Source organism: Zalophus californianus, chromosome 3 (assembly GCF_009762305.2).
Source record: "Zalophus californianus isolate mZalCal1 chromosome 3, mZalCal1.pri.v2, whole genome shotgun sequence".
Classification (NCBI taxonomy): Eukaryota; Metazoa; Chordata; class Mammalia; order Carnivora; family Otariidae; genus Zalophus; species Zalophus californianus.
Genome location: NC_045597.1, coordinates 86,145,060 through 86,171,638, shown reverse-complemented (window position 1 = coordinate 86,171,638; position 26,579 = coordinate 86,145,060). Strand labels below are relative to the sequence as shown.

Genomic DNA, 26,579 nt, shown 5'->3' with positions numbered 1-26,579 from the left:
CCAGCACTTAGGTACGGTAAACAAACAAAAAAAGACTAAATCCCTCCTTTGCAAGGGTATTGTGGTGGTAAAATTACTCATACTGAACATATGCTATGCACATCTAGCTCCGTGATGTTCTTTCCATTCCCTTTCCTTAAGCTTTAGAAACCTAAAGGGGCGCCTGAGTGGCTCAGTCATTAAGTGTCTGCCTTCAGCTCAGGTCATGATCCCAGGGTCCTGGGATGGAGCACTGTGAGCCCTGCGTCTGGCTCGCTGCTCAGCGGAAAGCCTGCTTCTCCCTCTCTCACTCCCCCTGCTTGTGTTCCCTCTTGCTGTCTGTCAAATAAATAAATAAAATCTTTAGAAACCTAAAGTGATATACACAACTAATGAATCGTTGAACACTACATCAAAAACTAATGATGTACTGTATGTTGGCTAACTGCAAATAAAAAAGATAAAAAAAACCCATAGAAACCTAAAGTGAGATTACTTCTTAAATCATTTAGGCCATAGTAGTGTTTTCAAATTGGAATCCTGAATCTTATTCTTGGGTACTTTAAAATTAGGTTTTATGACAAGCCATATTCCGGGCATTTAAATTTCTTCACAGTTCAGAAAATGAGAAAATCTAATATAGTTCATCTAATAAATCACATTTCTTATGAAACAATAATCCACTTTATTTTTACCTAGTTTATAGAAATAACACTACGTTTATTAACACAACTCTCCCCTTTTCTCTGAATATTTTGAAATTAAACTATTAAAAAAAGATAGGAAGTTATGTAAGCATTTAAGTTTTAGTCAAATTTAAAGCAAAAAGGCTTTGCCTTATAAAAAGGGGTCGCTGTAAGTATATGCCAGCATTTGTTAGTGAGGAGATAGGGAGAAAGAACAAAATGATTACCAAGAGATGTGCACAGAAAAGATAACTTTCTACTTGGTTCTGAAATAATCAGAAACTCAACTCTGAGCCAGGGGTTTACTTAAGCTTTGTAACAGCTATGATCATACTGTTCCTAGTATTTTTATTCCTTCCATATACTCTTGTTTATAAAAGAAGATCAATATACTCATTACTAAAAGGAGATAGGGAAGAAAAACTGCTAGATGAAGTTTCTTCATCTCCTTACTTGATAACCCATTTTTCTTTTCATTTACTTATTTTATTTTTACTGAAGTCTAGTTGACACACAATGTTAAAACAGTTTCAGGTATACAACATAGTGATCTGACAATTCTAATGCTCACCACTGTAAGTGTAGTTAGCATTCTATCACCATATGTTATTGCAGTATTATTGACTATATTCCCTACACTATGCTTTCATTCTCCATGACTTACTTATTTTATAACTGGAAGTTTGTGCCTCTTAATCCCCTTCACCTATTTTGTCCAACTCCCCAATCCCCTGACAACCACCAGTTTGTTCTCTGTATCTATTAGTCCGGTTTTTTGCTTTGTTTATTCATTTGTTTTGTTTTTTAGATTCAACATATAAGTGAAATCATATGGTATCTGTCTTTCTCTGACTTATTTCACTTAGCATAATACCCTCTAGGTCCATCTGTGTTACTGCAAATGGCATGATCTCATTCTTTTTTATGGCTCAGTAATATAGCATTCTCTCTCTCTCTATATATATACATATATATATATATATACACACATCACATTTTCTTTATCTATTCATCTATCCATGGACACTTAGGTTGTATCCGTATCTTGGCTATTGTAAATAATGCTACAATAAATACTGAAATGCATGTATTTTTTCACATTAGTTTTTCGAGTTTCTTTGCATTTCATTTTCTTTACCAAAAGACACAAGAAAAGATGTTCAATATCACCATCATCAGGGAAATGCAAATCAAACCACAATCAGATATCACCTCACACCAATCAGAATGGCTAAAATCAACAGCACAAGAAACACCAGGTAGAGAAAAAGGATGTGGAAGGAACCTTCATGAACTGTTGGTGGCAATATAACAGTATCCACTGTGGAAAACAGTATAGAAGTTCCTCAAAAACTTAGAAATTAAACTACCATATGACCATGTAATTCCACTATTGGGTATGTATACCCCAAGATAACCCATTTTTCTTAACTTTTGTTGGTAATGGATATCCCAACGCACTCTTGGTTAAGGCCTCCACACCAGCATACACTCCATCCCGAAGGTAGTTTTTCCTATAGCTATCTTTTATGAAAATAATTGAAGAAGAGTAACTGTCAATAAATAAGGAAAAAAGATGATGGTCATATCTATCAAAGCCATTCCAAGTGTAAACGGGTGCCAATAAAATTTTCTACATTACAATTTCCAGTTTCTTCTTATGCTAGCACTGAACTCAAATAAGAATATTTATTAGTAGGACAAGAGTGAGGTATTCAGTACAGTTTTAATTCAAAATGAACTTAAAATGTCAATTTAACTAGTGCATTCAGCTTATTTTAATGCAACTAGCGTGAAATGGCAGTATTTTACTCTAAAATGATAAATACTATAATGTGATAAGGGAATAAAGAAAGAAATGTATACTTAATAACAGTCATTTTTTCTAGTTTGAAAAGCAAAATGTTCTTTAAAAGCGTTCTATTAATTTATTGCCACAAGAATCTCATGATTTAAAGATGAGAACAAAGTTACTGGTCTCAAGTTAATTAGAGAGCTGGAATTTGAATTTAGGTATCCCTAATGTTCTTTCACCAAAATTCTAAACTATAACAAAATATATCTGAATGAAGATAAGCAATTTCTATTCTACTTGTATACCATATCTCTGCTGCTCGTATTTCCAGCATTTGTGAAACCAAAAGTAGGACTTACGTAAGACAGATACTTAGAAGGAAGTACTCATAAAATAGCTTCTTCTGGGGGACCAAAACAGAAGATGAATAACAGATTTTGGGGGAGTCCCACACACCAATTTAATCTTTTATTATTCACAATCCTCTTCTCTTACCTTTTTTTTTTTAAAGATTTTATTTATTTATTTGAGAGAGAACACAAGGTGGGGGAGGGTCAGAGGGAGAAGCAGACTCCCCGCTGAGCAGGGAGCCCAATGCAGGACTCGATCCTAGGACTCCAGGATCATGACCTGAGCTGAAGGCAATCACTTAACCAACTGAGCCATCCAGGCGCCCTGTTACTGGTCCTGAATTCCTAACCACATCTCTTATTCACCCCCTCTTCTGCTTTCTCCCTCTCCAGTCATCTGTTTCACCTCCTCTTCTACTTTTCCCTTTCAAATCCATCCCTCACATATGTTTTCATGTTGTCTTTAATGATCATATTCAATGCCCTTTCTGTTAAAAAACATTTATACCAGTGGTTTTTGAGCAATGTAATATTTTTTTATCATATAAAAATAGAGATTATCAATGTTTTACACTAAGTGTAGTATGAAGTTAGAGCCACCTCCTTCAAAACTGACAATACACAGGATCCACTGTTTCTCTGTATACTACAAGCTTAAATTTAACAATCTATTATTAATGGCGAATACTGAATACTAATAAAGCAATAATCTGGAAACTCTTAGCAATTCATTTTGATAGTACTACAATGACTAAAACTTTGAGAAAGGCTTATGAACTTAGTCCATCCATTAATTTTAGTATATTAGAATTACTTATTTTAATTTCTTCCCTCCGATTTGTACAATTAAGACCTCTTTGAGGTTTTACTTAAATTTGTTAAATATTAAAATACCCTAGATACATAAAGAAAACAAATATTTAAGTTGGAGACTGCTAATCTTGTAACACTTGACATAATTTTTCAAGGAACATCAGAAACTAGAACATAGTTGACTGAGAAAAATTACAGAGAGTACAGAGGTAGGCTGCTATTTATCATGGCTATGTTTAGGTGTTACCCTACATTAAAGGATGGAGAAGAAACAGAAATCGCCCTTTTTATGGTTCGGACACCAGCATTCTTACCTATTAGAGAAAGCCGCTTTTTCCTCTCTGCTCCAAATACTGTGTTATCTAAATCTTCTAGTGATGGCAATGGTTCTAAATTAGTAGCCTACAAAGGAAAAAGGATGATTAATGCTATTCTTCCCCTTTGGGGCTTCAAACAGAATCCTTTCCCCTATCAAATACAACCTAGATATTCTATATCATTTGTAGGTCTTATCAAATCTACTTTTTGAAATTCTAATTCCAGCATAATTCTTCCCAAGTTCTCAGTATTTCTATTAGTTTCATATGTTCAGTATATTATACTTATTTATAATTTCAGCTACATAGTTTTGAGGAGCAAGGATATTAAGCTATAGCAATTCAATATATAAGTTTACATTTCATTATACTGAAAAAGTATCAATGATTATAGAACATAACTATGTTTCATATACTGACTTTCACTGGCATAAATCCTATAATCCTTATTGAAAGAAGTCTCAATTCATACCTGTGTACTTCCGTTTATTACAAGTAATATCTTGAGGCTCTTCATATGAATACTACGATCCAGCAGTTCCACAGCTTTGTCCAAGTCATCTTGGGTAGTTAATGGAATTACCAACTAAACAAAAAGGAACATAATGAATCATGCCAACCATCCCACCAGGTCAAGTCCTTTCAGGAGCATCTCTGTTACTATGGAATTACAAATTTCAAAATACCCTGGCTCTCTGATTTGTCAGTATAATGAAATTCTGAATGAATAAACGTATTTAGATCATTTCACTCTTCCCATCCTACCACTAAAATCATACTGAATAAGGACAAAATTTTTTTTGCTTTATTAATTAAATTCTTCTAGAGAACACATTTAAAAATTAATTTCCTAGGATATTCCCATAAAGTTCCAAAACATAAAGTACAATATCTTCATCCCAAAACAGCATTAAAGAACACACACAAAAACTATATAAAATAAAGGTACTATCTTTCATCTGCATTGATGAAACTCACGTTTTTCTCTATAGTTACTATGGATTTGCATTCTCAACTAGAGTGCTTATCAACATCTCAAATACAATGAACATCTATAGCAGTTGCCATGGAGGGGGCCACTAGCAATGTACCTGCAATCTACAATCCACTTGGGGCTCTCATCTCCGACCCTGGTGACTTGACCACTAAACTCTAAAGAAATAAGTTAAATGGGTCAGCCACCCAAAGTAAACCCTAAATGTGGATATGTGCTTTCACTAGTTCTCTCATGGGTCAGATGTTATAAAGGACAAAAGCAGGGGTGCCTGGATGGCTCAGTGGATTAAGCAGTGACTCCTGATTTCGGCTCAGGTAATGATCTCAGGGTCCTGGGATCGAGTCCTGTGTTGGGTTCCACACTCAGCAGGCAGTCTGCTTGAGGATTCTCTTTCCCTCTCTCCCTCTTGGTCACCCCCCACCCCCCAGTTCACATGCATGCATACTCGCTCTCTCTCTAAAATAAATAAATCTTTAAAATAAATAAAGAACAAGAACACCTTAAGAAGTCTATGAGAAAGCATGATTTACACAACTTAAGAAAATTAAATTTTTTTTAAATGTAAACTTAGTAGCTAAAGACAACTGTCAATAATCTTCCTCAATTCTAGGAGCTAAAACATACAATATTAACAAATTATGTCAAACTAATCTCATTTTTCTTGATAGACCTACAAGACTGGTAGATCAAGATGATACTGTAGTCTTAAAATATCTTGATACTTTAGAGCTTTCCATGATATAATTTTAGACCAAACAAAAACAAAGATATAACCTGATTTCCCTAAAATCATACCATGAAATAAAGAATCAAATTCAAGCCATTTATATAGGAAAAGATTCTAGGAAACACTGGTAGGGGAATGGGGAAGTCAGGGAAGGAGGTCCATAAATGGTGTGTTATCTAGTAAGTTACCACTGTGGTTAAGAGGAACCCATCCATCCCCACCTCCCACCCCATCCTTGAGTCTCATTCTCCCATCACCCCCTGACAACCCCACATGTACTTTAGTGTAGACACTATAGCTGTACCTCTGAAAAGCCCTCAGAGTCTCAGGGGCTGGCAGTTGGAAATAAGGCCAGCATAAGAGAAATAATAAATGCCAACATAGGGCCAGGCAATAAGAGATGTTCATGGCTAATTAAAAACCCAAAAAGTATTTGAAAAATAAAATCTTAAGGTATTACTATAGTATGATACTCATCACCTTGTTCAGGGATATTATTTGTTTGGATACAGATTTTTACTTTATCAAAATATTTTCTGCTTTCATCTATAAGTGGTTTCTTTAGAGAAACTAATTAGCATATTTTTGCTTTAAATAATAATTCATTTGAAAATCTCATATTTGAAAATATTTTATTTGCACAATTCTTTAACATTTGCAAAGAACTTTCAATGTTTTCTCAAGTTAATTTTTACCAAGCTCTCTACAGTTACTCCATTCCCATTGGCATTTTTTCTATTCCTAAAACATATTAGTCTTTTCCATCTTAGGATCTCTGTAGGTACTTTTCTCAGCTGCTCTCAGCCCTCTCTCTTGAGGGGAATGTTCTTCCCCTCAAACTACCTGCAAGTTTGGCTTTTCATACCTCAAGTCTCAGTAATTAAATATTACCACCTGAGTTCTTAGTACTATCTAAACAGAACACCTACTGCCTTGCCTTTATTCTTTTTCATGGTATTTTATGCATGTCCTTCAAAGAACCTCATATATTTGAACAATTCATCATTTAATTGCCTGCTTTTACCACAAGTCTATAAACTCCATGTGGGGCTGCAATTCATAAATCACAGCATTATGCCTGCCAAATTCAACAAGTATTTTCTGAGAAAATAACAAATTAACCAATTAACAAATCAACCAAACTGTCCCTGAAAATTTTAAGATTCAAGATCTTGATCTCATAGGATCTGAAAGAAACCTCAGAGATTATCTAATCCAATCTGAGTTTTACAGAAAGTTCAAAAGGGAATTTTCCAGAACACAGAGCTCAATGCCAGAACAAGCCCTTAAGATCACATGTACTGACTCACAAACATAAACATAATGATCTAATCATGTCCTAACCAACATGAAAATAATCCTTTTAAAGTTTTAACTAAACTATCTGACTACTAAAGCTCTATTGTCTCTATAGCCAAGTGCAGAGTATGAGAAAAAAAGATAGTTCATCAAAAAGTACAGAGAGTGATAATAAAACATAAACAAGCAGCAAACTTTTTTTAAAAAAGATTTTATTTATTGAGAGAGAGAGTGCACGGGCAAACTGGGGGTGGAGCAGAGGGAGAGAGAGAATCTCTAGCAGACTCTTCACTGAGCCAGGAGCCCGACTTGGGGCTTGATCTCACAACCCTGAGATCACAACGTGAGCCAAAATCAAGTCGGACACTTAACTGATTGAGCCACCCAGATGCCCAGCAGCAAACTTCTAAGTAATACATGTATTTCCTCCTTCAATATATTCTCATTCTATTATTTGCACAGTAGCATCTTTAAATACCTTCCACAATGGAAAAAAAATCCATTTCAGTTAGTTAAAATTTACAAATTTACTTGTAGTATTTTATTTCTCTAACATACCATAACCTTATCAATCCCTAAATAAATATTCCTAAAAGTCTCTTAAATGAACATACTACTTTCCAAATTAAGAGTTACTGAAAGTTAAACTGTACATGTTTACCTCATTATTGGTATAATGGAGATCCATAGACTGTCCAAAGGCAATTTTAGCTTTAGATCTCAGGTCTTCCAGTTTAACTGGTCTGGGGAACTGAAGGATTCTATACAGACAGAATTTTAAAATAATTAATTTTCTTAGGTATATTAAGTAACATATTTACAACAGTTATCTCTTCGGTAGAGAAAGACAAAATTAAGTCTGGAACTGTTTTATGAATATTAAAAAGCAACTGTAAAATGTTCATTGAAGAAAGTGATTAAAATTAAACTTAACTATGTGACAGCTATATAATGGAATGCAATGAAACTGTTAAAAAGAATAAAGTTGTTCCTTGGGGATTTAAATTTTGATATCTGTACCCTTATCAACTCAACATTTCTGAACTATATATCATGTAAGTATATCCCAAAATAATAATTTTTTAAAAATTAAAAATTTTAAATTCTAATATTTTCTTCCTCCGTAGCAAAGGATTAGCCTGTACTGCCCATGGGGAGCATGCACCTAAGGTTGGAGATTTCTACACCAGACTGTAAACTCTGTAAGTGGGAGGGACCATGTCTGTTTCACTCACCTTATTCCTTCATGGCCTAGTACTTATAGTACTTAATAAATAGTGCTCAGTGAATGGAAAAGAACTAAAGAAATATTGATAAAAGAACAATAAATAGGGGAAAAGTAGATTGGACAGCAGGATGGTGTATCTGGTATAACCCATTTTTGTAGACATCTCTGTGTAAAGCATTTTTACATCTTCAGGTTATATGACTTGCAAGCCTTTTTAAAGTCTTAAAATGGATAGCTCTTTCATTAAATGAATTTAATGAGACACTGATAACAGAAATGAAACCCCATCTTCTTTAACTCCTACTAGACCTTGTTAGCAATTTTGTTGTCAACCACCACCACCCCCCACCACTGCACAAAGATAGAGATACCCAGTGGAAGACTAGGCTTATCCCTTTGCTGATTAATTTATAGCCACCATTCCAACTCATCTTTCTCAAAGCTACTAATTAAATATATGTCATATGATTGAGGTCTCTCAATCAAAATTATGAATGTTAACTCCATGTACATAAGTTCTATATAATATCTGAAGGGATGATACAATTACAATAAGTAGAAATATATTTAATTTCCCCTGAGTAAAAATAAAAGGAATTGGTAATGTTTAAAGACTACATTATGCAATGACCTTTTTTATTTCCTAAAATAAAAACATTAATCATTTCTAATGTTTAGCCTAAATTTTGACAGATTCTATTTTAGGTCTAAGTACATGTTACACATTACCAAGGACTATTCCATTCTCAATTTGTAAGCCATGAACCTCCACTAAAGTCCAGGGAAAAAACCTCTAATGGCTTTAATTATGACTCATTTGATTAAATCAATAAACTGACATGTAATGTTTCTTTCCTTACCTTTTTTCCCCTCTATGTTCAAATTTGACTCGAACATCATTCTGTAATGAAACAATAAATCATTTCAGAGATTAGATAAAATTTCTAGAATTTCTAGGTCATTTTTTTTCTTAGTCACTTGTTTTTTTATTTGTTTTTTTCCACTTGGTCACTCATTTAAAATAGAGCAGGAGGAAAGGAGGTTTCATTTTTAGTGTGAACTCCAATCAACTGATAGGGTCCACCAAAGAGCTGACTTGAGAACTGCGTTGCTGAATCTGGGCTGAAAGCAAAGAGCACCAAGATCTCTTAGTGTTAGCACCATGGGTTTGAGACACTTGCTAATCCTGTTGGACGGAAATATAGAATACTATAGTCCCACTTTTTGTGTTGAACATCCCAAACAAATTTTATTTATAAAAATCAAAATGATGCTCATTTGTAAAGAGAATAATATACTATTTTTAAATAAAAACAATTTGCTTATCTTAAGTGCTTTAAGAACGGATGAAATATCAGCATTAGAGAGCAGTTACCACATTAAATGAAACTCTAGCACACCCATTTGGAAAAATGTATGACAAACAATAAAATATTTGACTTAAAAGTGTAAAAGACAAGACACTTTAACAAACCCTCTATAAGCTCATCATATTCAAGACAACTCATATAACAATATGTATTTATTAAAATATCAAAACAAATACCTGCTTTTTTGGTGATGAAGATTTTGTTTTTCTGGTTTCCTGTAAAGATAAAGCTGGTCGACTGGCTTTATGAAGAACAGCCAAATCTTGCATGATTGAGTTCAAAGCTTGCTGATCATCTAAGTATTTTCAAAATAATATATACACAGAATTATAATTTCAATATTTATTTATCATAGATATCAAACACAAAATTGATCATGAAATTTAATGCAAAATGCATTATTTTAACACAAAAAATGCATCTAGGACATTTTCAATGCCTACTGAAAATTATTTCACCTGTTATTCTGGTGAAATAAAATTTTTAATTATTTAAAAACTGAAGACAGGGGCGCCTGGGTGGCTCAGTCATTAAGCACGTCTGCGGCTCAGGTCGTGGTCCCAGGGTCCTGGGATCAAGCCCCGCATCGGACTTCCTGCTCAGTGGGAAGCCTGCTTCTCCCTCTCCCTCTCCCCCTGCTTGTGTTCCTTCTCTCGCTGTCTCTCTGTCAAATAAATAAAATCTTTAAAAAAGGTAAAAAATAAAAACTGAAGACAAGTAACATTAAAACTGCACTAGACTCAAGCACTAGCATCACACTAGGTGTGACATTTAAGGCAAAATAAAGCCATTCTGATTCTTCTAACAATGTAACATCCTAGTTATGTGTCAAAACAGCCCCATCACAACAAATTACTTTCTGTGACTCCTAAATAAAACATCAATAGAACATCTAAAATTTTAATTAAAGCAAGTTGGGTGGGGAAAAAATAAAAGACTTTCACCATTATTTGGCATTTACGTTCAAAGTACGAATTCCTTTTAGAGTTTTTCATCAATACTTCAAGCCAGAAACAAAAGGCTTATCTGTGGATAATGACCTACTGATATTTGGAAGTGTTTTCTTGAACTTCTTCACCATAAAGTTCAACAAGACTACAAACATTTAACAGACTATTTAATGATCTCAGCCAGTAACAACTTCAAAGGTAATAATGTAAGAAAAATGCATTCCTTAGAAAATAGTAGTGAATTCATAAAACTAAGTGAAAAGATCATGAACCATGAACTTTTAATTTCTTCCAAATATATCAAAAATTTCTTTCTAAGACTATAAGCATGAATCTCCTAGTAATACCAATTACATGTGCTCTGGAAAAGTTCAGAGACAATTTAATTGATTTTCACTAGTAAATCAATTCTACTAATGATAATCAGCAAATGGTCAATAAAGGAACTGAGGGACTTTTATAGCTTACATTTTAAAATGTAACTATTTTGGTGAGCAGTAATTTAAGTTTCAGAGTAGTAATAATTAAAACATCTTTATCCTGTAAGGAGAAATCACTAAAATGAATGTGGCAATTCAACGGCTTCATTAGCCTTTCAAACACACAAACAGCTAACTTCTCTAATGTATTATTTTTTTATAACACTCAATATATTCTGCTCTACGATGAAACTATTTGCATATTAAAGTTAAAATTAATGGTGCCAGAGGCTTATTAATAAATTCCAGATTTTAAATTTTATAATCCTTTACAAACTATTCTTTATAAAATAAAATTTCATCATGTTAATTTAGCCAAACAGCAACTGAGCCAGTTGGGTATAATGTAATCACAAAGTGCGTTCTGTCCACAGGTCTAAACCAGACTGTGTTATTTATTGATAAAAATAAATCTGCCCTTAAGGAAAAAAATTAGCTGAGAATGATCTCAATTGGAATAATATAATCTCATGTAACCTTCTTGAGAAAAGTAAGATCCTTAATCCTATACCGGGGAGAGGGAAATTCTAATACTTAAATGTATGTATATATGTTCTAATTATTTTCTTCATTAGGAAAAACTTAAAACACTTGAATTTAGAAATTTTCTCACGTTTAACATCACAATACCAAAATAAATGTCTGGCTTAAATCTCTTATCACATTTACATATACTAATTTCCTTGTTTTAAGAAAATGAGTACATTTTTTCTATTGTAGATGTAGAAAAGTAAAGAGAACCGTTTAAATAAAAGTAACTTCTTAGGTAGATGACATACAAACGAAGGGCAATTTAAAAGTCAGGTTTCTTCATCTAGTATTCCCTCTGGACATGAGACTCTAAGTAAGTCCCAATCCATCTTAGCAGTTTATTTTGAATATCCCTACTAGGATATCCTGCATGACATGCTTATTCCAAATCTGTAAGTTAACTCAAAAAGTGCTTTAATCAAAAATCTATTAAGTAAATAAATACAAAACATTATATAAGTCTACAATCATAAAACTTCTTTATAAAAATGTTTTTCATACACACAGAGAAAAATATTTCTTCCCCATTTTATCCCTTAATTACAGACAAAAGTTGCTTTTAGTTTGAACTCACCCATCATGGCAACCAGCTCAACAATTTGAAAATTAGGAAAATGGTTCTTCCATCAGCATTCTTTACTGCCTTAGGAAGAGAAAAGATGAACACATTAGTGATAAAAAGAAACAGAAGAGGCAGCCACACACAAAAAAGTCAGAATAAATAACATTAATGAGAATAGTACAATATTAATACCTCATACATTTTGCTAGGAAGAAGTGTTTTTTGCAAGATACTCAATTACTGAGAATGAACTAAGGATCTTTATTATATTCCATATTAAATTTAACTCAATATTTTTCAGGATCCTGTCTATCTAAGCTAAAAAAAACCCAGAATTTTTCAAAGTAAAAAATCTTTTTTTCCTTCCCCTTGCCCAAAGTAAAAAATCTCTTTTTTAAAAGACTTTATTTGAGAGAGAGAGAGCAGGGGGGGAGGAGGAGAGGGAGAGAGAGAGGGAGAAAGAAGGGGAAAGAATCTTAGGCAGGCTCTGCACTGAGTTCAGAGCCTGACTCAGGGCTTGATCTCACAACCCATGAGATGATGACCTGAGCCAAAACCAAGAGTTGGACTCTCAACTGAGCCACTGAGGTGCTCCAAAAAAGTCAAAAATCATAGGAGTAACGCAATAAACTCAAATTCCTACAGGGCAGATATAAAAATGAACAGAAAAGGTCATGTTTAAGGACAAAAAAGGAGAACATCAAAAAAATAGTAAATATCTACAAAAATTCTCTCTTCCAAAAAAGAAAAAATTGTCAGAATCAACTTTTTCAGAACTCTAGAACTACCCAAAGGCTTGCAGTAATCTGGGCAGCACTTAAGAATCTTGGTAAAAAGAGAGCCTCTGACCTTTCCTATTCCTATCTCTACCCTCATCCCTAGCTCCAAAATAGCAATGTAAACCAACAGTCCACAGTCACTGTGAATATAAGCAGCTTGACTGTCACTGGAGAGGGCAGAAAGGGACTGGAACTTCTTCAAAGTCTGATTCCAAAAAAAATGCCATACGACCTATCTAGTGGTTGGTCAATAGAACCAACTTGGAAGGCTGATTTTATTTAACCTGACTAAAGTTCTTCCAGTGCAAAGAGCTTGGGGTGTTTGCTGAAACCTACCAAGAACAACTGCTGCTATCTCAATGGTCTGAGAAAGGGGAGAACTATTGGGGCAAAAATTAGGTTTTAGACAAGTTGAGGAATGAGATTTCAGTAAGGAGGTCTGAATAGCTCCAACACATTCCTGGGACTCTGAAAGTCACACATACGCCCAGAACTGTTGCATAATCAAGAGAGGCCAAAGAAGGCCCTAAGCTTTCACCTAACAACTAAACTAACTGAGCAATCTTCAGTGACCACACACAACAAAGAATATAAACTTTAAAAAAATTAGTGCCCAAAAGTCACTAAACAAATTAAGAACAATAAACAAAACACACTGGAATGGGAGGGAAATCTGAGTTCCAGAGGTGGCACACTACTTTTTCAAGAAAAAATTATGAGATATATAAATACAGTATGACCCATACATGGGGGAAAAAAGAAATCAGCAGAAACTGACTGTGAGGGAGCCCAAATGTTGGACTAACTAGACAGATTAAATTGGCTATTTTAAATACGTTCAAAGAACTAAGGAAGTCATGACTAAAAAACTGAAGAATGTATGAGAATGAGGACTCATCACAGAGGATATCAATAAAAAAACAAAAATTTTAAAAAGGTACCAGACAGATATTTCAGAGCTGGAAAATACAGTGTCTGAAACCATTAAGCACACCAACATACGCATAATGGGAGTCCCAAAAAACGAGGAGAAAAATAAAGGTGCAGAAAGGATATTTCAAAAAATAATAGTGAAAAACTTTCCAAATTTGGTGAGAAACAATTTACACATCCAAGAAGCTCAACAAACTACAGGTAGGATAAAATCAAAGTTATCTACACCTAGACACATCACACCCAAACTATTAAAAGATGAAGAATCTGAGAGCAGCAAGAAAGAAGGAACTCATCATGTACAAGGGATGCTTAAGTGATTTTCAGCGATAACCTACGAAGGCGGAAAGCAGTGGATAACATTCAGAGTGCTGAAAGAAAAAGACTACCAACCAAGAATTCTATATCCAGCAAACCATCCTGCAAAATTGAAAACAAGATTAAGACAATCTTACATAAACAAACACAGAGAATTCATTATAACTAGAGCTACCCTACAACAAAATATTAAAAAAAAAAAAAAGAAATACAAAAGGAGTCCTTCAGGCTAAAATATAAAGGACACTAGACAGTAAATCCAATCCACATGCAGAAAGAGCACCAGTAATGGTAATTAATTACATATCTAAACATAAAAGACCACAAAAATGTTTTTTGTTTCCTTTCATTTCTTCTGTATGTGAATGTGATAGGTACAAAAATGGTCCATCCAAAAGGTGTCCATATCTCATTTCCTAGAACGTTTACATATAAACTACCTTACATGGCAAAAGGAACTTTGAAGATATGATACATTAACAAATTTAAGATGAGGATTACCCTGGATCATTGGGGTCAGACCTAACATAATCACAAGGATCATTATAAATAAAGGAATAAGCAGGAAAGTGAATGTCAGAGTGATGCTGCATAATAAAGTCTTGACCAGTCACTTTTGGCTTTGAAGATGGACTGGGATAGCCATGAGCTAATGAATATGGCAGCTGCTAGAAAGTGGGAAAGGCAAGAAAAATGAATTTTCCGCTACAGCCTCCAAAAGGAGTATGGCAATGGTGACAACTTCATTTTAGCCCAGCGAGACTCATTTCAGAATTCTGACTTCCAAAACTTTAAGACAATAAACTTAGGTTGTTTTAAGCAGTATGTAGTGAGTATTTAAGACCACACCCAGTTTCTATGACTTGCTAGAGAACTCAACAGACTCAGCAATATAGTCACACTGACAAGCTATAATTTATTATGGCAAAAGGATACAGAGAAAAATCGGCAAAGGGAAAAGGCACATGGGGCAAAGTCCAGGGAAGGTCAGGGCTAGCTCTTAAGGATCTTTTTTAAATAGGGTCACAGAGGACACACTTAATTCCTCCTGCCCCCACCCAGACATGAGTTATGACAACACATGTAAAATGTCGCCAACCAGGAAAGTTAAGAGACTCAGGACCCAGGGTTTTTATGAGAAGCTGATCAATAGATATCCTCTGCCGAGCACATACCAAAATTCCTAACTCCCAGAAGAAAAGCAGGTGTCCAGCATAAACTATACCGTTTGTATAAGGAGCTTAGGCACAGTAAGCCATTATTATCAGTTAGGCAGGTATGGACCCTGATAAATCTTCAGATGCTAGCCAAGGGTAGACCTCTGAAGCAGTTCATTCTAGGGATATGCAATGAGGCCTACTATGTATGTTAATTCTCTTCTACATAAGCAACAACAAGAAATATACAGGTTTAAAGAAACTGCATAAAGCAATGATATAAAGTGTTTTGTTGGGCACACAATATATAATAATATAATTTGTATAACAACAGCACAAAGGGTAAGATATACTGGAGTTGTATAAAAAAGTGTATGTATACCACTATAATTAAGTTGATATCAACCCAAACTACACTGCGTTAAATTATTAATTTTAACCCCACCTCAACTCTACAAATAAACTTTTAAAAAGTTGCAAAAAAAACAGAAAAATAAGTTAGCATACTAGAAAATATCTAACACAAAAGAAAGCAATAAAAATGAGGAACAAAAAAAAGACATAACACACATAAAACACCAATATAAAGTAGCAGATGTAATTCTACCCATGTATCATTACATTAAATGTAAGTGGAATAAACAAACCATTTAAAGAATAGAGATTAGCACAACAAATTAAAAAGCACTGATCCAACCATATGCTGTCTACAACAGACACACTTCAGATTCAAAGACAAAAAAGAATGAAAATAAAAGATTGAAAAAGATATACCATGCAAGCAGGAGTCAGAAAAGCCCTGCAGTGGTTATACTAATAGAAAACAAAATGGAATGCAAAAATTGTTATTAGAGACAAAGGAGAACATTTATAATGAAAACATGGCCAGCTCATCAACAATATATAACAATAATAAACATGTATGCACCTAACAACAAACTCTCAAAATACAGGAAGAAAAAAAATTACAAAATTGAAAGAATAATTAAAAAATAATAGTTGCAGATTTCTATACCCCATTTTCAACAATGCATAAAATAGGAAAATCAGTGAGAAAACAGAAGACTTGAATAACACTATAAAACTTCGACTATTAATAGACATCTATACAACATTCAACCCCCAAACAGCAGAATACACATCCTTCAGAAACGAACATAAAACATTTTCCAAAACAGACCATATGTTAGGCAATAAAACTAATCCTGGTAAGTATAAGTGGACAGAAGTCATATGAAATATGTTCCCTGACAACAATGCAATGAAATCAGAAACTGATAACAGAAGGAAATTTGGGAAATTCACAAATGTGTGAAAATTAAACACACCCCTAAAGAACCAAAGAGTCAAAAAAGAAGTCATGATGGAAATCAGGAAATACTTGGATAAATGAAAATGAAAATATACTGACATTTACAGGATGTGCATAAAGTACAACATAAAGAGAAATCTGTAACTATAAATGCTCATGTTAAAAAGATGGCAAGGATCTTAAATCAGTAACCTAAACATTTACCTTAAGACCCTGGAAAAAAGAAGAGCATTTGAAACCCAAAGGAAGCAGAAGGAAGGAAACAATAAGGATGAGAGTGGAAATAAACTAGAAAATAAAACAATATAAATTTTTAAAACCAATGAGACAAAAAATTGGTTCTTTAAAAAAAGAAATAAAATTAACAAACTTTCAGCTAGACTAATGAAGAAAAAAAGAAAAGACAACTAAGCTCAGGATTAAAGACAGAGCATTACTATCAACCTTAGAGAAAGAAAAATAAGCAAATACTATGAACTATATTTCCAATAAACTAGATCACCTGGATGAAATAAATTACTAGAAACTACCAAAACTAACTCAAGAAGAAATTTAGAAATCTGAATTCAATATAAAAATTAATGAGACTGATTTAGAAATGAAAAACTTTCGGCAAATAGAAGTCAAAACCACATGCCTTCAAACATTTAAGGAAAAATTACCACGAATTATTAAAGATAGAGAAAGAGAAAGAGCACTGAAACCAGTATTACTGTGATAACCAAACCACACAAAAACATTACAAGAAAAGTAGATACCAAAATGAATATAGATATAAAAGTCCTCAACATATTACTAAAAAAACCTAATTCAGAACATGAAAAAAAGAGATTATACACTATGTACATGTGGGATATATCCCACAAAAGCAAGGTAAGTTCAGCATATAAATATCAATGTAATAAGCAACATTAATGAATAAAGGACAGATATTTTTTACTGGGGAAGATGGCGGAGGAGTAGGAGACCTAAATTTCAACTGTTCCCAGGAATTCAGCTAGATAGGGATCAAACCATTCTGAACACCTACGAACTCAACAGGAGATGGAAGAAAAGAATAGCAGAAACTCACTGAACAGAAAAGCGACCACATTCTGGAAGATAGGATGTGTGGAGAAGCGAATCCGAGGAGATATTCAGGAAGACAGACGGTGGGGGAGGGGGCCTGTCAGCCAATACGGACAAGTGATAGAGCAGCAGAGCACAAAATCGGAAATCTTAGAAGCCTGCTCCGCTGAGGGACATCCCTCCAGTGGCTAAGCTGGGGGTGGAATCCTCGCTGGGACATGTGGTCCCAGGACACTTGGGGTCACAGAAAGACCGGGGGTGACTGAGTGCGGCAGAGCTCCCAGGTATCGGAGCAGGAAAGCCGGCTGCAGAGAGGGAGCCGAGGAGTGGGCTCTCAGCTCGGAGTTGCCATAAACCGTGACACACTCAGGCCACTGCTCCTCCAGCAGGGACCCAACAAGCTGCAGATCCGGGGAGACTCCTCTTCCTCCCCCAGGAGGAGCGGCGGGGGAGTGCACCACAAGGATCTGTTGTGTTTGGAGACTCCACACAGGGTCGTGTGCCAGAGATAGAAATGCTTGGCAACAGGCCGGGTGAGCATGGAGTGCGGCTGGAGACTGGGGAGACGGCAGTGACTGACTGCTTTTCTCTGGGGGCTCACAGAGCAGTGGTGCCCTGAGTTCTCGGCTCCTCCAGGGCAGAGACTGGGAGGCCGCCATTTCACTCTCGTCGTCCAAAGTTGTACGGAAAGCTTGCAGGGAACAAAAGCTCCCGAGAGCAAACCTGAGCAGATTACTTAACCTGGACAGGGCAAGGGTGGGGGAATTCCGCCTCCAGCAAAGACATTTGAGAACCACGACAAAAGGCCCCTCCCCCAGAAGATCAGCAAGAACAGCCAGCCAAGACCAAGTTTACCGATCAATGAGAACAGGAGAACTCCAGCGCTAGGGGAATACTGTCCACAGAAGTCATGGCTTTTTTCCCATGATTCCCTTTTTCAACCAAAATCTTATCAATCCCTTTTCTAAAATTTTTTTTTATTTTTCTTTTTAGAGTCATATTCTATCACTTCATAATAGTTAACCTTATTTTTGGTATATATATATATATATATATATATGTTGCTCTCTCTTTAAAAATTTTGGGATACAGTTTCTTCTAACAGATCAAAACATACCCTAAATCTCTAGTGTATGGCTTTGTTCTAGTCTCCTGCCTGATCACATTCTCTCCCTTTTTTTTTAAAACTGTTCTTTCTTTTTTCAAACAACTTCTTATCAATTCCTTTTATAAAATTACAGTCATATTCCATCCCTTCATCGTATTAACCCTTGTTTTTTGTACATATATAAGTTTTTTTCTTTAAACTTTTGGGAGACACTTTCTTCTAATGGACCAAACTACGCCCAAAATCTAGTGTGTGGCACTGATCTATGCACCAGCCTGATCATATCTGATCATACTCTGTTTTGTTTTTTGGTTTTGTTTATATCTTATTCTTTTTCTTTTTTTCTTTCTTTACTTTCTTTTCCCCCGGTTTCAGGACTCTTCTAATTTGTTTAGTGTATATTTTCTGGGGACACTGTTACCCTGTTAGCATTTTGTTCTCTCATTCAGCTATTCTCTGGAAAAATGACAAGATGGAAAAGTATCAGCTCAAAAAAAAAGAACAAGACGCAGTACCAACTGCCAGGGACCTAATCAATACAGACATTACTAAGATGTCAGAACTAGAGTTCAGAAAGACGATTTTAAAGATATGAGCTGGGCTTGAAAAAAGCATAGAAGATATTAGAGAAACCCTTTCTGGAGAAATAAAAGAACTAAAATCTAACCAAGTCGAAATCAAAAAGGCTATTACTGAGGTGCAATCAAAAATGGAGGCTCTACCTGCTAGGATAAATGAGGCAGAAGGCAGAATTAGTGATATAGAAGACCAAACCATGGAAAATAAAGAAGCTGAGAAAAAGAGAAATAAACTACTGGATCACGAGGGAGAGAATTCGAGAGATAAGCGATACCATAAGACGAAAGATTAGAATAACTGGGATCCCAGAAGAAGAAGAAAGAGGGGGACAGAAGGTATACTGGAGCAAGTTACAGCAGAGAACTTCCCTAATGTGAGGAAGGAAACAGGCATCAAAATCCAGGAGGCACAGAGAAGCCCCCTCAAAATCAATAAAAATAGGTCAACACCCCGACATCTAATAGTAAAACTTTGGAGTCTCAGAGACAAAGAGAAAATCCTGAAAGCAGCTCAGGAAAAGAGATCTGGAACCTACAATGGTAGAAAGATTAGAATGGCAACAGACCTATCCATAGAGACCTGGCAGACCAGAAAGCACTGGCATGATTATTCAGAGCACTAAATGAGAAAAATATGCAGCCAAGAATACTATATCCAGCTAGGCTCTCATTGAAAATTGAAGGAGAGATAAAAAGCTTCCAGGACAAACAGGGGGGGAAAAAAAAAAAGGAATACGAAAACACGAAACCAGCACTACAAGAAATATTGAAAGGGGTCCTCTAAGCAAAGAGAGAGCCTAAAAGTAACATAGACCAGAAAGGAATACAGACAATTATACAGTAACAGTCACTTTACAGGCAATACAATGGCACTAAATTCATATCTTTCAATAGTTACCCTGAATGTAAGTGGGCTAAATGCCCCAATCAAAAGATACAGGCTATGAGACTGGATAAAAAAGCAAGACCCATCGATATGCTATCTGCAAGAGACTCATTTTAGATCCCAAGAGACATCCGATTTAAAGTGAGGGTGTGGAAAACCATTTATCATGCCAATGGACATCAAAAGAAAGTGGGGTGGCAATCTTTAAATCTAATTAGATTTTAAAACATAGACTGTAATAAGAGATGAGGAAGGACACTACATCATAATTAAAGGGTCTATACAACAAGATCTAACAATTGTAAATATTTATGCCCCTAACATGGGAGCAGCCAATTAATATAAGCCGATTAATAACAAAATCAAAGACACACATCAACAATAATACAATAATAGTAGGGGCTTTAACACCCCCCTCATTGCGATGGACAGATAATCTAAGCAAAAGATCAACAAGGAGATAAAGACTTTAAATGACACACTGGACCAAATGGACTTCATAGATATATTCAGAACATTCTATCCCAAAGCAACAGAATACACAGTCTTCTCGAGTGCACATGGAACATTCTCCAGAATAGATCACATCCTAGGTCACAAATCAGGTCTCAACCGGTACCAAAAGACTGGAATCATTCCCTGCATATTTTCAGACCACAATGCCTTGAAACTAGAACTCAATCACAAGAGGAAAATCAGAAAGAACTCAAATACATGGAAGCTAAAGAGCACCCTACTAAAGAATGAATGGGTCAACCAGGAAATTAAAGAAGAATTAAAAAAAATTCATGGAAACAAATGAAAACGAAAACACAACTGTTCAAAATCTGTGGGATACAAGGGTGCCTCGGTGGCTCAGTTGGTTAAGCAATTGCCTTCGGCTCAGGTCGTGATCCCAGGGTCCTGGGATCGAGCCCTGCATCGGGCTCCCTGCTCCTCAGGGAGCCTGCTTCTCCTGGAGCCTGCTTCTCCCTCTCCCTCTACCTGCCACTCTACCTGCTTGTGCTCGCTCTCTCTCTCTCTGTCTCTCTCTGTGTCCGATAAATAAAATCTTAAAAAAAAAAAAAAAATCTTTGGGATACAGTGAAGGCAGTCCAAAGAGGAAAGTATATAGCAATACAAGCTTTCTCAAGAAACAAGAAAGGTCTCAAATACACAACTAAAGGAGCTGGAGAAAGAACAGCAAATAAAGCCTAAACCCAGCAGGAGAAGAGAAATAATCAAGATCAGAGCAGAAATCAATGAAATAGAAACCAAAAGAACAGTAGAACAGATCAACAAAACTAGGAGCTGGTTCTTTGAAAGAATTAATAAGATTGATAAACCCCTGGCCAGACTTATCAAAAAGAAAAGAGAAAGGACACAAATAAATAAAATCATGAATGAAAGAGCAGAGATCACAACCAACACCAAAGAAATACAAACAATTATAAGAACATATTATGAGCCACTCTATGCCAGCAAATTAGATAATCTGGAAGAAATGGATGCATTCCTAGAGATGTATCAACTACCAAAACTGAACCAGGAAGATATAGAAAACCTGAACAGATCTATAACCACTAAGGAAATTGAAGCAGTCATCAAAAATCTCCCCTCCCCCCAAAAAAGCCCAGGGCCAGATGGCTTCTCAGGGGAATTCTACCAAACATTTCAAGAAGAGTTAATACCTATTCTTCTGAAACTGTTCCAAAAAATAGAAATGGAAGGAAAACTTCCACCTAATTTTATGGGGTCACCACTACCTGGATCCCAAAACCAGACAAAGACCCCATCAAAAAGGAGAATTACAGACCAATATCCTTGATGAACATGGATGCAAAAATTCTCACCAAAATACTAGCCAATAGGATCCAACAGTACATTAAAAAGATTATTCACCATGACCAAGTGGGATTTGTTCCTGGGCTGCAAGGTTGGTTCAACATCCGCAAATCAATGTGATACAATACATTAATAAAATAAAGAACAAGAACCATATGATCTTCTCAATAGATGCAGAAAAAGCATTTGACAAAGTACGGCATCCTTTCTTGATCGAAACTCTTCAGAGTGTAGGGATAGAGAGAGTACATACCTCAATATCATAAAAGCCATCTATGAAAAACACACAGCGAATATCATTCTCAATGGGGAAAAACTGAGAGCTTTCCGCCTAAGGTCAGGAATGCAGCAGGGATGTCCACTATCACCACTGTATTCAACATAGTATTAGAAGTCCTAGCCACAGCATCAGACAAAAAGAAATAAAAGGCATCCAAATCAGCAAAGAAGAAGTCAAACTCTCACTCTTTGCAGATGATATGATACTTTATGTGGAAAACCCAAAAGACTCCACCCCAAAACTGCCAGAACTCACACAGGAATTCAGTAAAGCAGCAGGATATAATATCAATGCACAGAAATCAGTGGCATTCCTATACACCCACAAGACAGAAGAAAGAGAAATTAAGGAGTCGATCCCATTTACTATTGCACCCAAAACCATAAGATATCTAGGAATAAATCTAACCAAAGAGGCAAAGGATCTGTACTCAGAAAACTATAAAATATTCTTGAAAGAAATTGAGGAAGACACAAAGAAATGGAAAAACATTCCATGCTCATGGACTAGAAGAACAAATATTGTGAAGATGTCAATGCTACCGAGAGCAATCTACACATTCGATGCAATCCCCATCGATATACCATCCACTTTTTTCAAAGAAATGGAACAAATAATCCTAAAATTTGTATGGAACCAGAAAAGACACCGAATAGCCAAAGGAATGTTGAGAAAAAAAGCAAAGCTCTTGGCATTACAATAACAGACTTCAAGCTCTATTACAAAGCTGTCATCATCAAGACAGTATGGTACTGGCCCAAAAAGAAGACACACAAATCAGTGGAACAGAATAGAGACCCCAGAAATGGACCCGCAACTCTATGGTCAACTAATCTTCGACAAAGCAGGAAAGAATATCCAATGGAAAAAGACAGTCTCTTCAACAAATAGTGTTGGGAAAATTGGACAGCCACATGCAGAAGAATGAAACTGGACCATTTCCTTACACCACACACAAAAACAGACTCAAAATGGTTGAAAGACCTTAAGGTGAGACAGGAGTCCGTCAAAATCCTAAAGAAGAACACAGGCTGCAACCTCTTCGACCTCAGCGGCAGGAACTTCTAGAAACATCACCAAAGGCGAGGGAAGCAAGGGCAAAAATGAACTATCGGGACTTCATCAAGATAAAAAGCTTTTGCACAGCAAAAGAAACAGGACGCCTGGGTGGATCAGTCGTTAAGCGTCTGCTTTCGGCTCAGGTCATGATCCCAGGGTTCTGGGATCGAGCCCCACATCGGGCTCCCTGCTCAGCGGGAAGCCTGCTTCTCCCTCTCTCACTCCCCCTGCTTGTGTTCCCTCTCTCGCTGTCTCTGTCAAATAAATAAATAAAATCTTTAAAAATAAATAAATAAATAAAAGAAACAGTCAACAAAATCCAAAAACAACCAACAGAATGGGAGAAGATATTTGCAAATGACGTATCAGATAAAGGGATAGGATCCAAAATCTATAAAGAACTTCTTAAACTCAACACCCAAAGAACAAATGATCCAATCAAGAAATGAGCAGAAGACATGAAGACATTTTTCCAAAGAAGACATCCAAATGGCCAACAGACACATGAAAAAGTGCTCAACATCGCTCAGCATCAGGGAAATCCAAACCAAAACCTCAACGAGATATCACCTCACACCAGTCAGAATGGCTAAAATTAAGTCAGGAAATGACAGATGTTGGCGGGGATGCAGAGAAAGGGGAACCCTCCTACACTGTTGGTGGGAATGCAAGCTGGTACAGCCACTCTGGAAAACAGTATGGAGGTTCCTCAAAAAGTTGAAAATAGAGCTACCATACGATCCAGCAATGGTACTACTGGGTATTTACCCCAAAGATACAAATGTAGGGATCCGAAGGGGTATGTGCACCCCGATGTTTATAGCAGCAATGTCCACAATAGCCAAACTATGGAAGGAGCCAAGATGTCCATCAACAGATGAATGGATAAAGAAGATGTGGTGTGTATATATATATATAATATATATATATATATATGTATATATATATGTATACACACACACACACACACACACACACACACACACACACACACAACGGAATATTATGCAGCCATCAAAAGGAATGAGATCTTGCCAATTGCAACGACGTGGATGGAACTGGAGGATATTATGCTGAGCAAAATAAGTCAATCAGAGAAAGACATGTATCATATGACCTCGCTGATATGAGGAATTCTTAATCTCAGGAAACAAACTGAGGGTTGCTGGAGTGGTGGGGGTTGGGAAGGATGGGGTGGCTGGGTGATAGACATTGGGGAGGGTATGTGCTATGGTGAGCGCTGTGAATTGTGTAAGACTGTTGAATCACAGACCTCTACCTCTGAAACAAATAATACATTATATGATTAAAAAGAAGAAGAAGAAGATAGGAACGGAAGAATGAAGAGTGCAAAATCGGATGGGGAGACGAACCATGAGAGACTATAGACTCTGAGAAACAAACTGAGGGTTCTAGAGGAGGGGGTTGGGGGGATGAGTCAGCCTGCTGATGCGTATTAAAGAGGGCACATACTGCATGGAGCACTGGGTGTTATATGCAAACAATGAATCATGGAACACTACATCCAAAACTACTGATATATGGTGATTAACATAATAAAAAATAAAGGGCAAAAACCAAATGATCATCTCAATAGACAAAGAAAAAGCATTTGCCAAAATCCAACGGCCTTAAATACTCAAAAGACGAGGAAGAGAAGGAAATTGCCTTATGTTGATAAAGGGCACCCATGAAAAACCCACAGCTAACAGCATACTTAATGGTGAAAGACTAGACGCATGTACCCTAAAATTAGAAACAAGATAAGGATGACTAGTCTTGCCACTCCTTTTTAATACTGTACTGAAGGTTCTATCCAGAAGATGACGCGAGAAAATGAAATAAATGGAATCCAGACTGGATAAGAAGTGAAAGCATCCCTATTTGTAAGTGATAATGTTGTATACAAAAATAATAATAATAACTTCACAAAAACATTATTAGAGCTAGGGCGCCTGGGTGGCTCAGTTGGTTGGGCAACTGCCTTCGGCTCAGGTCATGATCCTGGAGTCCCAGGATCGAGTCCCGCATCGGGCTCCCCGCTCAGCGGGGAGTCTGCTTCTCCCTCTGACCCTCTCCCCTCTCATGCTCTCTATCTCATTCTCTCTCTCAAATAAATAAATAAAATCTTAAAAAAAAAAACATTATTAGAGCTAATGAACAAGCTCCATACAGTTGCAGGATGAAAATATTTTTTAAAAAATCAATGGTATTTCTACATACTAGTAATGACCTTATGAAAATTAAATTCCATTTGAATATTATTCAGCCATTAAAGAGGATGAAATCTTGCCATATGCAACAATGTGGATGGAGCTAGAAAGTATAATGCTAAGTGAAGTCAGAGAAAGAAATATACCACATGATTTCACTCATATGTGGAATTTAAGAAACAAAACAAATGAGCAAAGGAAAAAAAGACAAACCAAAAAACAGATTCTTAACTATAAAGAACAAAAAGATGGTTACCAGAGGGGAGGTGGGTGTGTGGGATGAGTGAAATAGGTGAAGAGGATTATCTTGATGACCACTAAGTAACACACAGAATTGCTGAATCACTACGTTGTACACCTGAAACTAATTTAACACTGCATGTTAACTATATAGTTAATGTATTACATATAAACATATATAAATGTAACATATATAAGATTTTTAAAAATTACATAAAAAGTAAAATAAATTCCATTTATAATATCAAGAAAAATTACTTAGGAATATACTTAAAAAACACAAGTCATAGATACACTGTTTATAAAGCATTACTGAATAAAACTGAAGGTCTAAATGTACAGAAAGGTATCCCACGTGCATGGATGGAAGACAGTACTTTTTTTTTAAAGATTTAATCTTTTCATTCGAGACACAGAGATAGAGAGAGAGAGAACATGAGCAGGAGGAGAAGCAGAGGGAGGGGGAGAAGCAGGCCCCCGCTGAGCAGGAAGCCCGATCCGGGCCTTGATCCCAGGACCCTGGGATCGTGACCAGAACCGAAGGCAGATGCTTAACCATCTGAGCCACCCAGGTGCCCTGGAAGACAATATTTTTAAGATGGGAATATTCCCAAAGTGATCTACAGATTCAATGCAATTGCTATCAAAATTCCACTGGCTTTTTTTTTTTTTTTTTTGCAGAAATGGGAAAGCTGATTCTTAAATTCATAAGGAACTACAAGAGGCCCTAAAGAGCCAAAA

At 36.0% G+C, this 26,579-nt stretch overlaps 1 protein-coding gene across 4 annotated transcripts in view; it reads right to left on the bottom strand.

Moving 5' to 3' along the window:
• Positions 1-26,579, bottom strand: part of MAP3K2 (mitogen-activated protein kinase kinase kinase 2) — an 87,296-nt gene that overhangs the window by 25,831 nt on the left and 34,886 nt on the right. For 3 of the 4 annotated variants that reach the window (XM_027588421.1, XM_027588425.1, XM_027588422.1), the window contains exons 2-7: positions 12,096-12,164; positions 9,738-9,856; positions 9,052-9,092; positions 7,625-7,724; positions 4,413-4,526; positions 3,938-4,025 (exon numbers count right to left, since the gene is read on the bottom strand). In XM_027588421.1, the coding sequence (XP_027444222.1) occupies positions 3,938-4,025; positions 4,413-4,526; positions 7,625-7,724; positions 9,052-9,092; positions 9,738-9,856; positions 12,096-12,102 (469 nt within the window). In that variant the 5' untranslated portion in view covers positions 12,103-12,164. The remainder of the gene's footprint in view (positions 1-3,937; positions 4,026-4,412; positions 4,527-7,624; positions 7,725-9,051; positions 9,093-9,737; positions 9,857-12,095; positions 12,165-26,579) is intronic. The other variant, XM_027588424.1, reaches the window with a different exon arrangement.